Genomic DNA, 15,180 nt, shown 5'->3' with positions numbered 1-15,180 from the left:
CATCCTGCCACCTGTTGGCAGCTCAGCAACAGCTCAGCTCGGGCGCAGCATCACTGGTCCATGTAGAAATTGAACCGGTAGCCCTGTTGCTCAGAGCTCATGCTCTTAAGCCAACTCTTAACCAAATGAGCCACTCGACCGGCCTGTGCATTATTTTTCTAACTATGTATTAACTATCTCTTAAAAAAAAAAAAAGGACCTAAAATGTTAGCCAGCTAGGAAGAGAAATTATTTTTTTAAATGTTGTCTCTCAAAAATCAATTCCAGACCGATTGCAGTCTAAATGTCAAATGCAAAACAATAAAACCTTTAGAGAAAAACACAGAATATCTTTGAGATCTTCAAGTACGAAATGACTTCTTAAATGGGACACAAAAAATGCTAACCATAAACTTAAAAAAATGATAAGATAAACTATACTAAAACTACAAACTTCTCATCAAAAGACAATTAAGAGAGTGAAAAAGTACAATACCTATTCAACAAAGGAACTGTATTCAGAACAAATTTAGAATACTGCAAATTATTAAGATAGACAGTAAAACCACAATGAGATGCCACTTCGTATCTACAAGAACAGCTAACACAAAAAAAGATAGTAACAGGGGTTGGCAAGAATGTGGAGAAACTGGAAACCTCATACATTGATGGTGGGAATGTAAAATGTTGCAGCTGCTGTGGAAAACAGTTTGGCAGGTTCTCAAAATGTTAAACACAGTTATCATATGACCCAGCAATTCCACTCCTAGGTATACAACCAAGAGAAAAACATGTCCACATAAAAACTTGTATACACAAATTTCACAGCTGCATTATAATAATCAGAAAATTGAAACTCAGCTGATGTTCCTCAGGTGATGAATGGATAAACAAATTCTGGTACACCCATAGAACAGGATATTATTTAGCATTAAAATGAATGAAGTATTGAAACATGTTACAACATGAATGAACCTTGAAAAACATTATAAGTGAAAGAAGCCAGTCACAAAGACCATATATTGTATGATGCCATTTTAAATGTTCAGAAAGGGCAAATCCATAGAAACATAAAGTAGATTAGAAGCTGCCAGGGCCTGGGGTACGAGGAATGCAACGGGAAGTAGCTGCTAATGAGTACGGAGTTTCTCTCTGGGGTGACAAAAAGGTTCTGGAATTAGATACTGGTGATGGTTGCACAACTCTGTTAATAATATACTAAAAAGTCACTGAACTGTATACTTTAGAAGGTTGGGTTAAATGGTATGCAAATTAAATATCAATAAAACTACTAAAAAAGATAGATAACCTAATAGAGAAATAGGGAAAAGATTTCAGTAGACACTAAACAAAAGGGGATATTGAAGTGGCCAATAAATATGAAAATGTGCTCAACTTCAATAGTTATCAAAGAAATGCAAATTAAAACCACACTGCAATACCACTACACAGCTATCAGAATGGCCAAAATGAAAACGATGGAAAATACCATTAGTAAGGATATGGAACAATCAGAAACCTGCTGGTGGGAATGTAAATTAGTAAATTATTTGGCAATTTCTATTAATATTGAAATATGCACACCTTTGACCAAATATTCTGTTTTTTAGTATACGCAATAGAAAAGGGCATACATGCTCTCCAAGATATATACAGTGTAATGTTCAGAGGCACTATTTGTAATAGCCCCAAACTAAAAACAACATAATGCTCATCAACAGACTAGACCAATTTTCATATATGCTCTCAATGACATAAAATGTATTAATGAAATGAAAGCTCTACAGCAATACACAACATGGGTAAATCTCACAAGCAATAAAAATCTCATAAGCAGGGCCAGCCAAGTGGCTGGCTCAGTTGTTTAAGAGCACGAGCTCTGAGCAACAGGGTCACTGGTTCGATTCCCACATGGGCAAGTAAGCTGCGCCCGAGTTGAGCTGCCGCTGAGCTGCCAACAGGTGGCAGGATGGCTCAGTTCAAGAGAGCACATACTCCTAACAACAAGGTTGTCACTTCGATTCACGCATTAGATGGTGGGCTGCGCCCCCCACTACTAAGATTGAACACAGCACTTTGAGCTTAGCTGCCCCCCTAATGGCTCAGTGGATAGAGCATGTGCTCTTACCAACAAGGTTTCTGGTTTGACTCCCGCATGGGATGGTGGGCTATGCCCACCCACAACTAAGATTGAACACAGCACCTTGAGCTAGAGGCCATGAGCTGACCACAGGTGGTCAGATGGCAACTGGACTTGGAGCTGAGCTAGCTGCGCCTTCCACAACTAAGATTGAAGGACAACAACTTGGCTGTTCCCCTTCCCTAATTCCTCAACACTGTTCCCCTTCCCTAATTCCCCAATAAAATCTTTAAAAAAAAAATCTCATAGGCAAAGAAGCCAAACACAAATGAGTATATGTAACATGATTCCATTTATATAAAAGTACAAGCCAAACTAATCTATGCTGTTAGAATCAGGATAGTATCACTCGGGGGTAGGGGGTTGGGGATGGGGTGTCGGGGAGTAGTTGGGGTATGACTGGAAGGAGAAGGGATGCTGGTTACACAAGTGTGTTGTTTGTGAAAATGCATTAAGCTGTACACTTATGGCATTTTAATGTAAAAAGATTTAAGATATGCTCCCTCTATCCAAAAAGTAGAAATGAAATTACTACAATCTAAGAACACACCCAACACCTCGCCTATAAGGAACACAATTTGAAAACCAACAATTAAGTCTAAAAGGACTCTGAGCAGGCAATGTAAAGACCACAAAGTAATTTGCTTACCTTGCTCATTCTTTTTTTTAATTTTTCAATTACAGCTGACATACAATATTATATTATTGTCAGGTCACAACGTAGTGATTAGATATTTCTATACCTTACAATCATTCCTCACAAGGTAACTTAAAGATCACTCTTAGGTTCTATTTCCATTTATTTTACATAGTTTGACTATCTGATTTCCAAGTCACCAACAGGCAGAGTAATAGCCATAAGAACTGAAAGAGGAAAGAGATGCTACTGCCACTTAATTATAGGGGGAAAAAATGATAGCTAGCAGAAAATAAGAAAAAATCAAAGTGTCAAAAATCAAAAGAGGGCCGGCCGAGTGGCTCAGTTGGTTAAGAGCTCGCTTAAGAGTTTGAGCTCTGAGCAACAGCGGTTCGAGTCCAGCCCGAGCTGAGCAGTTGCTGAGCTGCCAACAGGTAGCAGGATGGCTCAGCTAAAAAAATAAAAAAAAAATAAAATAAAATTAAAAATAAAAAAAAGCAAGTCTTGAGCCGCTTACCAAATTCTACCTAGTGAGTACTTACTGTGTACTTACATAAAACGTGTAATTGTGATTGTCTTGTTGTAGGCAATACAAAAATTGAAAAAAGTCTTTGCCATTAAGTTATTTATGGAACTTTTTGTGATGATGGAAATCTTCTGTATGTGTGCTGTCCAAAACAGTAAACACTAGCCACATGTGACTATGAAGCATTTGAAATGTGGCTTGTGTGACTGAGGAACAGAACTTTTAATTTCACTTAACTTTAATAATTGACATCTAAGTTTAAATAGCCATATGTAGCTAGAGGTTACCATACGGGATAGCACAGGTCTAGGTGACAACTATGTGATTTGTATTCCAATATGGCATATTAATTGACAGTCATCATAACAATTAAGACATGAAGAGGTTAAAATGTATTTAGAACTTATCTATAATGCTGGAGAAGCACACAATACATTTTAAAAATGGATTTTCGTATAACATAGTTTTGATACTTAAATCAGTAAACACTCCATTTAAAAAAAAAATCAATACTTTGCAAACCCTTTCCCTGAGAGTTCTAACAAGCATGTTGAAATTGCACTTTTTCCAATATTCCTCATGCCACATGATTTACTTTGAACAATTAAGAAACATAATGAAACAGCTGAAAATACTAAAGAGCAATTATGCTTACAAAAAGAAATGATCATTACAAAAAGAAATGTTACCAAAACATGGGCAGGTAGATGAAATTTTGAAGTTATTGGCATTTACATGAGTTCAAATTTTACATTTTGAAGTTATCTTGCCAAAATAAACATCACAACATGAAAGAAATACTTCTCTCATAAGCACTCACGAAAAAACATCAAGATGAAATTTGCTAGACATTTTTTACTCAAGAAGCAAAAAATGAATTTATGATGGAAACTGAACAAACAGTGAAGGGGCATCCACCCCCATTACATAAGAAATTAGCACCAGTGGTTAGAGGCTGGATTTTTGAAGCACTAAACTATACATAAATTAATCCCTAAAGTGGTATCATTCAACTACGATGGCAAGTTTCAGTGGGTTCTGAAATCAATTTAGTGGATCATGATAGACTAGACCAATGTCAAAATAGAAAAAAATCAGAATAGAAAAATATCAAAAATTCATGACTTAATGAGGGTATTTTTCATGAAATGTAGTACATAAGTTGCAATGCAAATATATGTTTACTTTGAGCTGTAACAAAGTTTGAAAAAAAATGCCCTATAAGATACCATTAACTGTTTTGTCCATTCAAACTCCAGGTAAAAAGAATAATTAAACTTTTGACTTTTCCCTCACCTGATTCTGGATCAATAGAAAGTTCTACCAGATTTAGCCTGCATTTTTCTTTGTGCCCAGACCGAATGGTTCTATATTCGTTGCTTTCGAAAGAGTGAAGCATCCATCTTTTCTTCTGGGATTAAAAGTATAATAGTGCTTTACACTAGATTTGGGTCATTTCGCATGAACCCCTCTCTCTCTTTTACATCTTGACTCTGTGGAGAGAGGGATAGCAGGGCGGTAGGGAAGAAAAGTTTGGGTGGAATGGGGGGAGGCGGGGAAGAAGGCAGTTTCCCAACTGCATTGGTCCATTTACTTATGTACTTCCAGCTGAGGGATACAGAACTGTTACCTTAAAGTAACAAAGGAAACCACGAAGTTTCTTTCAGAACACAGGGTATCCCAGACTAGGTAATATAAGGTGACATACAAAGATAAACTTACTCAAAGTTTCTGGCTGGTATATGAATTATCTTCCTTAACACATTGAGGACGGGGCATTTAAGTGAATAGACACAAATCTGCGTCACCAGTCCACAATGTGTTAAGTTTTCTGACCATGGAGATGTTTCAAAAATTGACTCAATGGAATTTGTCTCCTCTTTATTACTGCACCACCAATTCCTTTTCACACATAAAAGGTAGACAATGTCCCTTTGAATGACTTTCTGTCCACAGCATCATCTCCTCTAGCTCTCAATTTAATATTAACACTCTCACTTTTGTACTGTTTTTAAAACAGTAGAGGTCTTAAACAAGACTACAAAATTCAATACAAGTAACACCTAAATGACTCATTTTAACTATACACATACAGCCTCATGTTATGAGTGTGTTTAGGTTATCAAAACGATGGGAAAAGATTTGGGAATGTGATGTAATAAACTCAACTCTAAATCCTTCAGGATTATAAGGAACACACTTTTGGAGCAGGGGAGCTCTTCTATGTCTAAAAAGGGCCCATTTCCTATTTGGGACTTGACCACAAATGTGTGGTAAATAATTCTGCGTATGCTAGACAAATTCAAGCCTCACCTGCTAAAACATTCTCCTCACGTGTTCTACCAAAATAACTCAAAGAGCATGTTCTCCTGACAATGAACATATGAGGTAACTTGTAACATGTTGAAGCAATTTGAAATAAACTTCTAATGGTAACTAAAAGGAAATAAACATCCCATCATTACATAATAGCTTCGTAGAAAATATTTGTATATTAGTAAATCAATGTTGAAATAAAGTGAAGTCTGCTCCAAAAGAAGCAAAAACTTTCACAACCTGTCACCTCATTTTATCCTCTTCAAATACCAACTTACGTAGGTATTTGTTTCTTAGGGAAAGAAAACTTGCTGTGTAACCTTGGGCAATAATCTCTCTGTGCTCCTTTTCGTTAGATGTAAAGTGAGGAGGCTGACTAGATAGTCCCTAAGATTTAATGACTCACCATGAAGTAGGTCTAACTGTTGCTAAGTTATTGGATTGTTGGAAAAGTCATGACATATATTTCCTGTTTTTCATTGCAAAAATGTGTCACGACTTTTCCGACAACCCAATATCTATAAATTCCATGGTGTAGGTCAAACCCAACAAGGTCATTTTAATAACATACTCATTTATTAGTCATTTTAATTTATGTGTTTAGTCACACTGAGGCAAAGCAATGAAAAAAAGAACACTGGTACTCATTTTTTAAAAAACAGAAAGAAGATATCCTTAAAAATGAGGATCCTTAAAAATTAACAGGCACATTTATAAAATGAATGGGTCAGAGGTGATCTAAAACTTATGTTTTAAATAGCAGAAAAGTACAGGGTTAAGTACACGGACAAAAAGTAGCTACTGAATGATGGATTAATGGAAATACTACTTAAAATGTTTACAAAGTATATTTTAACTAGTATTGCCACTATGATAGTTTTTAATGGATGATACAATAATACAAATACGAATAATAAAGGTATCAGCTAACATTTACTCAGTTTTTATCACATTCCAGATCCAATGCTAAATGATTTGCATGCAATATCTCATTTAATCCTCAGGATACCAAATGGGGTGGACAGCATTATTTCAATAAAGAAATTTAATGTGCTCAATTTTCTTCAAAATATTTAGATATGTAATATCTAATATGATTTTTAGTAAAAAAAAAAAAAGGTAAAGGAGGCACTACTATTATCTCCACTTTTCGATAAAAGGAATGAGGCTCAAAGAAGTTTAAAGGTTTGTCCAAGGAAACACAATGAAGTGACGGAGCTGAGACTAGAATCCAGTGATTCCAAAGGTGGTCTCTGGTAGTCTACTATGAGTCTCTCAATGTATTCATGCCCACAAGGTGACAACGTTCCTTATTTGCTGATATTGTGCTTGAATGATCTCTCATTGGTGTTTTAAAAAACAAAAACCCCCACCATCATTCTCTTCATGCTGCAGTAAATTATTTGCAATGCCAAGAGGGATATGTACAGTCTCTCAAAGTAACTACTTTGGCTCTGCATGTTGTTTGAAAAAAAGCCATCTTACTTAATAATCAATCACACCTCGTAAAGCAATTTACAGTCAGATTCCAAAGACATATCAAACCTTTATGAATAAGTGTTTTCTCTTGTAGTTTAGGTTAACTAATATTTTATTAGTGAATCAAAATAATATAATCCTTTTAGTAGAATATTAAAGCCAGCGAAATGAATGTACTGATGTTAGTGGTTATTTGAAGTTCAATTCCTATGTAAATTTCAGGGAATTATTTTTAAAAACACTGTGACTATCTGACGCAGAAAGTGCTATAGAGCTGGTGCTGTGCACTCTATTAACAGACCAGAGACAAAAACCATACCAACAGCTGGTCTCCCCCAATAAAGATATTGAGAATGACAGTCCATACTTCGTCACAAAAATATGAAAGTTTGTATTTGTTCAAGGCCTATTTATATAGGGAAATGTTTATTTCTGATGGTACTTACAATTCCTAAAAGTATCCTAAGGTTCCCATACTTTGTATTTCATGGTGTTAACAAACTGAAATATTCTGACTCCTACATTTAAAGGCAATTTCAAGAATGTTTATTAAACTCCACAGCCTTTTATTATAAGAGATTTATTTAGGGAGCAGGTCAGAATCTTTAGGTGGTATACATAAAGCTTTTTCAATTATAACTTATTTGGAGGAACACATAAAAAAACCCCTGTTTTCTTTTCACCTGTTGTCTGCAGAATGAGTGAGAAGGCACGAGGGTAGTAGTGAAATATTTATGTTTTTTTTTTTTTAGCTGAGCCATCCTGCCACCTGTTGGCAGTTCAGCTCAGACCGCTGCTGCTCAGAGCTCGCACTCTTGAGCGAGCTCTTAACCAACTGAGCCACTCAGCCGGCCTTACGTTTTTCAAATGGAAGCATGAGTTTTAAAAGTTTGAGAAACACTGTTAGTAAAATAAAAAAAATATGACTGTCAAATGTTGAGAATTCACTTTCTCAAAATAAATACTAAGTTGAAATCCTGCAGGATTTCATGTAATTAGTGAGGCATCATATAAAAAGAGCAAGTCCATATAATAGGAGATATGGTCTAGGTATTCTGTTTTCTACGGAAATAATTCCACTTACTGTCACCTCCTCCTGTAAGGACAGTAACTAATATTGCCTGGCCTGCAGCAAATGGCTCAGCAGATGAAGGCCTGTTATCACACTGGAGACACATTTCATCTCAGTGTCCTTTCCTACAAAAATCTATCACCTCAAGAACTCTGTTGGAGGCAATTATAAGTAATAGCGAACATGACATTTTCCATGTACCCATATTGGTGTGAACACTAGTTTCAGAATATCCTCAGATATCCCCATCTCAAAAAGTATTAAGTGTACAATGGAATTAATTTGAATACTTTAATTTAGAAATAGATCTTATAGTGGGCACCCATGAGGAAACTCCAAAAATGTAACTTGAAAATGGCCCTGTTGGATTCACTTGATAATTAGTGGAAACTCTAGGCAACAGTTCTGCATTTGACATACTTGAAATGTAATAACTCATAGCAACCTCTAACAAAACTAGCCTTGACTAACATTCTTTCTGTCTAATGTAAGAATTAGAGGACGGGAATAAAAGTGGTACACATGGTGAACATGGAATCGGACTCATTGCATAAGGGAATCTAAAATATGTTATTTTTAAAAGACTTCTGAACAAATTAAAAAATCTTCCAGTAGGAGTCCACTTTTTAGAAATAACTTTTTATAACTATATTTTTGTGAATATATAAATTTTCATGATCATTGTGGAAATTTAAAAATACATTAAAGTTTAAAAGGAATAAGGCCGACCGAGTGGCTCAGTTGGTTAAGAGCTCACTCAAGAGTGTGAGCCCTGAGCAACAGCAGTTCGAGTCCTGGCCCGAGCAGCTGCTGAGCTGCCAACAGGTGGCAGGATGGCTCAGCAGACCAAAAAAAAAAAAAAACTTTAAAAGGAATATAAATATGTCACCACCCAGCAATAATATTTTTAATAGCCTGGCTTATCACCTTTACATTTTATTTTCCTGGGCCCTCGAATATACATGGACATACACAGAGAGGCATAACTATGTCCAGAGTGTCTGAAACACAATTTTCACTGAATGCATCATATTCGAATCTGTAATTAGGCCCTGATTTATTTAACAATTCCTGAGCTATTGCATATTTAGGTTATAAAGCTAACATCTTATGATAACTTTTGACCATACTGTACTTGAATGTGTCATAGCATTCAAAATCTTTGTGAAACATGGCTAACGGGCAATGTTAGGCACAGGAAAAAGACTAGGAAAAATACTTCAACAGTATTTACCTTTCCATGGGAGGATTACAGGTAATTTCAATTCTTTGTTATACTTTTTGAACTTATCCAAATGATCTCTAATGAACATGTGCTGATAATCAAAGCAATGTATTAATTTACTAAAATGAAGATCAACATTTACATAAACAGACAACATTAAAATTCAATAATTTGGGGAAAAATGTGTATTTTAAGTAAAACAAAAGGTAGGATTTAAGGTTGCAGAAATGTACTTGTAACAGCAAGATTAGAAAAATTACAATAAATGTCCAACGCCAGGAGGTGCTGCTTAACCAAACTATGGTACAACAGACTACTATGGAGCAAAGTGAAACAAGAGGCAGAGCTCTATGTGCTGCTATGGAAAGACTGCCAAGATGGGTTACCAAATGAGAAGACCAAGGTGTGTAACAGTATGTATCATATGATCCCAATAGCTACAAAAGGAAACAAATAAGCAAAAAGAGGGAAGGGGGGTAGAGTCTTTTATATGCATAAAACATTTTTGAAAGGATACATAAAAAACTATCTATGGTGGATATCTATGGTGGGGAATTGGGTACACAAAATGATCACAAAATTAAAATGTGCATTAATACATAAACATATAAAACATAAAGAGAAAAGCACATTATTCATAGCAGAAAATCTGGAACCATTTCAAGGTTGTCCCTAAAGATTTTTTTTTTTAAGCAGAATCTAACAATGGATATGGAAAAATGGAAAAAAATGTAAAGCGCAACCTATCTGAATTATAGGGACTTTGAAATAACAATAAAACAGCAGTGAATATGGGTGTCACTATACTTGGTATTTCAAAACCTAGTCATACGAGTTTTCATTACTAACAAGGAAATGGCCAGGGAATTGATTAAAGAAAATTAACTTCTAATGAAATCATTCTAGAACCCTTAAACATGAGTGATTTGATTCCAAAGTTATCCTGCCATATTTATTCTGGTTCACAAGCTCAGTAAGCCAGCAAAAGATACCACTGTACATTTAGGTAAAAACAAATGAGAGAAAGATATTTTTATCTGTTGAGATTTAACATGGTACTTTGCCTTTAAGAACAAAGATAAACCAATTACAGAATGGGGGCAGAGTGGGTTAGAAACTCAGACACATTTAAAAAATTCTCCTAAACTAGATAGATCATTACTATTTTAAAGTTCTATCTAATAAAAGTCAAACAAAAAAAGTATTTTATCTTTTGCTACATTTATGCTCCAAATGCAGATTGGAAACTAAGGTTGTTCCTAGTGCTTCTAAAAAATCAGATTTATAGATTCATAACACATCTGCACTACAGAATACATATCAGTGCTGATTTACTGAGTTGCACCTATGTAAAGAAAATACACTCTAGCTTGTTATTTAACTGCAAATGTAGTCATTAACAGAATTCACTGAATTGGAATCCTTTTGATGTGTACAGCTTCCGAGCAGACTTTTTAAACTTACTAACACTGTTTTATTGAGTGCATGTATTATAAAAATATCATGAATCCCTAAGGATTCATGGCCACAATCAGTCACTGTAAGAATCAACTGATCATACTGGATAACATACCCCAGAGCAGAGAACTCAAAAATCAAAACAGATAACAAAGAGAAAAGTACTGCCACTTTCACTTCATATCTGCGATCTGACCCTTTTTCCATTTCCACCATCAGTGTGGTACTTGGGGGCTGGCTTAGCTGAAGGAAATAGGAAGGTAATATGATTTACAGATTCCCTTTATTTTCCCCGAAAATCATCCTTTCCAGCCAAGAGTGTGGCTTCAAGAAGGATTTTTAGTAGAGTGAAGAGACAAGGAGACATGATAATACTGAAGATCCGAAAGGTGATCGATCACAGCGCTACCTCACCTAAAACCTGGGACCTAAGGCAGAAATGACTGTAGCACCACGAAGTGTACTTCCTCGCTTTCGGTGAAATGCTCTTGCCCGTGAGAAGCTAATATCTAGTGACACTTTATTACGTTCTGAAATGGCACTAAAGATTGGGGCCACTCTGTTGACAGTCAATCATGTTACCACACACGTAGGTGTCACAGCACACAGCCATCAATGCTACTTTTAAAGATGCCTAGTTCCATGAGGAAAGGACCACATGTTTTGTTCAACCCTGGCTGTGCATATGCAGGGGCTGAGCTAACGCCTTTTGAAATACTATGTTTCTCTGCATCCTGGTGCCTGAGGTTCTTTTTCCTTTATCTGGATTATATTTTTAAACATTCCTCTCCATTACCTCTTTTCATCACTTTGGCTCTAAACCTTAATCCCCACCACACCCTGAACACTTTTAGAACAGAACGGAAGTTCCTCCCCACCAGGAAACGTAGAAGAGGAGGATCTGAAAGGTTAGGAGCGACACAAGAGAGGAAAAACTGTCAAATTCAACTAAATTTAAGTCCGTCAAACGTACTTTAAGGCCATTTCGTTTTGTCTGCCTAACTGGCCTTTCCGGACATTCAGACAGCGCCCAGGTGAATTAACACCTGCGGTCGCATCCCCCGGCCTCCTGTCTGCTGGTTCCGGGCTCCCTTTTCTCGGAAAACTCATGAGATACCTTCACCATCACCTCTTTGCAGACTTGGACCCTAAACCTTTCTAACTTTGGAAGCTAAGAACTAAGGGGACGAGGGCTGAGAACATCGCGAGAAAAAAAGCAGCCAAGGTTGTCCCTCTCTCGCCTGGGCAGCCCCCCGGCGATGAAATCGTGGGATGCCGTCTCCGGTTCCAGCCCGTCCTCCCAAAGCGGGAAACCCCGGGCCCCGCGGCCACCCGGGGGGGGGGTGATCCAAGCGGCCTCCCGAGCCGGCCTCGGCCAAAGCAGCGCCCGCGGTCGCCGCTCCTTCGCGGGGTCGGGCCTGGTAGCCTCGGGAAAGGGCCCGTCGGGGCCTCCGCCTCCCCGCAGTCAGGCCCCGCCTCCATGCCACCGTTCTCGGGTCGCCGTCGGAGCTCTTACCCGCAGGACGTGGTAGCCTTCTGTGCCCCCGCCTGGGATCTCGACGCTCTGCGAAGAGCCCATGGCGGCGGGCGATCAGTGTGGCCTGACCGGGCTCCGCGCAGCTCCCCGCCCCCCGCGCACCGCCCGCTCCGCTCCTCCGCGTAGCACTTGGGACGTGGCACTCGCTGCCGCGGGAGAGCCGGGCCGCACTGCCCGCCGGGAGATCGTCTCCGCGGCAGCCAGGGCCGCTGCGACGCCGCAGACAGCGCCCCCTGCCGCGAGCCGCTGGGAGGGGCCTGAGCGTGCGCGGGTGGGGTGGAAGGGGCGGAGGACGATAGCGGGGAGGGGGCGGCTCACGCTCGCGAGAGAGCAGAAACACGGTTCATCCGGCTTCGGCACCTTGATACGGGGTCTTGAGTTGGACAAGATTCATCTAGATTCGTTCCTGCTCGCCCGAAAGAACGGTTGCTTGGTTGCAGCTCCCCCTGGTGGCCAGAGGCAGGAAAAGAGCTGCTGTTGAAAAGACTGGAGGCGGATGTAAACACACCGAACGTCCTCCCTGGTCTCTGGGTTTTGTCCCAGGTTGTACAGAGGAGAGTGACAGTGACTCTCCATAGACTGCATACCGTGTCTGCTCAGCTCACTTTTATAAAGGGGAATTTCTCTTTATGAAACAGCTATCCCAGAGTCATGGAGGACCCACCAAGTTCTTTTTTTGTTTTTGTTTTTGTTTTGCCTTCCCTAATGGTTAGAACAAGATCAGTACAATTGGATGTCCTTGGCGTTCCACTGCCTGCTGCTGGGTTCCCCATTTCCTTTAGGTAGCCAAGTTGTGTTCACACGTTTGCTACTTCATTGTTCCCTCCTTTTGCCCCTTCCCTCTAAAACCCCCAGTTAAGTCCATTACCCAGGGGGTCAATTTGACTATCACCTATGGTGGTGGATCAACCAGATATCAGAATATGGGTGTTCTGATGTGAAGCAACATGAAGTATATATTATCATTCATGAAGTATTCTAGCCCGAAATGTTTAACTTGTTTTGATCACATCTTCAGTTAGATCTTCCAGTTTACAGGAATACAGAGGACAGGGCAACAAGTAAACTGACAGGCAAGAAAGCAACCAGGTTAAATACAGGAGGTAGACTGTCTTTCAGAACAGCTGGCCAGTTCTTTTCATCAAGTTAGAATAATAAGAAAGGGCCTATTGTGAATTAAAAGATATGTGAAGGATATATCCATGAGATGCAAAGTAAGGTCTTGAGGTGGGGGGCTGATTTGGATAAATTAGCTGTAAAGGACATTTTTTGCTCAATTGGGGAAATTTGAATATGTACTGAATAGTACAAGAAAAGAATTTATTGACATGGAAAAGCCGAAATTATTGACTGAAAAAAATAAGTTACAAGATAGAATGTCTCTAAACATTACAAAAACATTTTTGTAAACAAAATACATACCAATACATATGTATACACATGAAGATATGGGAGAGTATGAATCAAGGGTTACAGTAGTGATCTCTGGGTAGTAACAGAGACGTTTTATTTTTTTGTTTTTGCTTGTTCTAGCTTCCGTAGTGCTCATGGACTGTTTCTATAACAGAGTATTTAAAATTTAAACCTAAAAATTTATCTTTCTTTGCTGTCAGTAAACCAGTATCAGGTTTTTAGGAGGCCTAATAAATACATAAATACATGAATCAAATCTCCAGTTATTAGGCTCCTCAACGACAGGAACCTCAGTGGAGTCAGCTCTGTGTTCCTAATACTTAGCAGAGTGCCTGGCAGCTAATTCAACAAATTAATTAATTTAATGCAAAGGAACAAACATAAGAACGAGATTTGATGATAATGTTGTGTTCTGCTTGGCAATTACACTCCTCTTCATGGTGGTGTAATAAGCTGTTGCTGTGTTCAGTGGTCAAAATTTTTGTTTCCCAGATGCCTGACACTGGCCTGACACTGGGTTTGCAGAACCTAGGCTGTGGGCCTTTGGAAGTCCATGAGCAGCTCCCGGCCCTCCCTTAGAGCCATACTGTGTTTCTGCCATACAAGTGGAGGAAAAACTTGTGAACTTTGAATAAATTTAGAGTTTGGTTAACCTGCTATTCCCCATACATACAGTTTACTTTCTTACCTTCTTGATGTTATTTATGCTAATCCATACATCTGGAATGCTCTTGCCTACATTTTTCTTAGAAAAATTTTAACTATCCCTTAATGTCCATCTCAAATGTTAGTTATTTATCCCTAAATTCAGAATGACTCTCTCCTCACTCTGAGTTCCTGGACTAGTTTCTTCTTTTCTGGTAACATCATCATCATCACAGGCCTGTCTTACACCGTTTATGGTCCATTCATTCAGGGTGAGGATCTTTTCATCTTTAGATCCCCAGTTCCTGGTTGAGCGTTGGGAACACAGTAGTAATGTTTGTTGATTTGAATTGAATGTGTATAATGAAGAGCTTCAAAGCCTTTTGTTTTCAGGATCAGTTAGTAACTTACTGCTGCTGCTCCTATTTGTGCCTCATCAAAACCTGTGTTCTCACTTTAGTGGCAATTTGTAGAGGGTGACGTACAAGGCTCACCTGATTTGGGACTAAAAAAATGTTGCTCCAGTTTTTATGGTGCCAGTTTTCCTCTTTTAGTTAGGGAATGTGCTCAGAGGGCAGAGAATAAAATCCCAAGAACGTTGTCAAAGCTAATATAAACAAATATTACATCATGGAGGGGAAGACATGGGAGATTACTGTCCAAGTGAGTCTCCATTCAAGTAGGAATCTGTTGCAGGCAAGTTTGTATTTTGAAACACCACAGGCAGCCGGAAAGCAAAACCCAGCAAGAGCA

At 38.5% G+C, this 15,180-nt stretch overlaps 1 protein-coding gene across 1 annotated transcript in view; it reads right to left on the bottom strand.

The window, feature by feature from the left end:
* GORASP2 (golgi reassembly stacking protein 2) overlaps positions 1 to 12,581 on the bottom strand; it is a 39,589-nt gene extending 27,008 nt beyond the window's left edge. Inside the window, exon 1 of the mRNA XM_019656837.1 lies at positions 12,349 to 12,581. Within this exon, the coding sequence (XP_019512382.1) occupies positions 12,349 to 12,411 (63 nt within the window). The 5' untranslated portion in view covers positions 12,412 to 12,581. The remainder of the gene's footprint in view (positions 1 to 12,348) is intronic.
* Between the last annotated feature and the right edge of the window lie 2,599 nt (positions 12,582 to 15,180).

The sequence above is a fragment of the Hipposideros armiger genome, unplaced genomic scaffold (genome assembly GCF_001890085.2).
Source record: "Hipposideros armiger isolate ML-2016 unplaced genomic scaffold, ASM189008v1 scaffold_266, whole genome shotgun sequence".
Lineage (NCBI taxonomy): Eukaryota > Metazoa > Chordata > Mammalia > Chiroptera > Hipposideridae > Hipposideros > Hipposideros armiger.
This window is presented reverse-complemented; position numbering and strand designations above follow the sequence as displayed.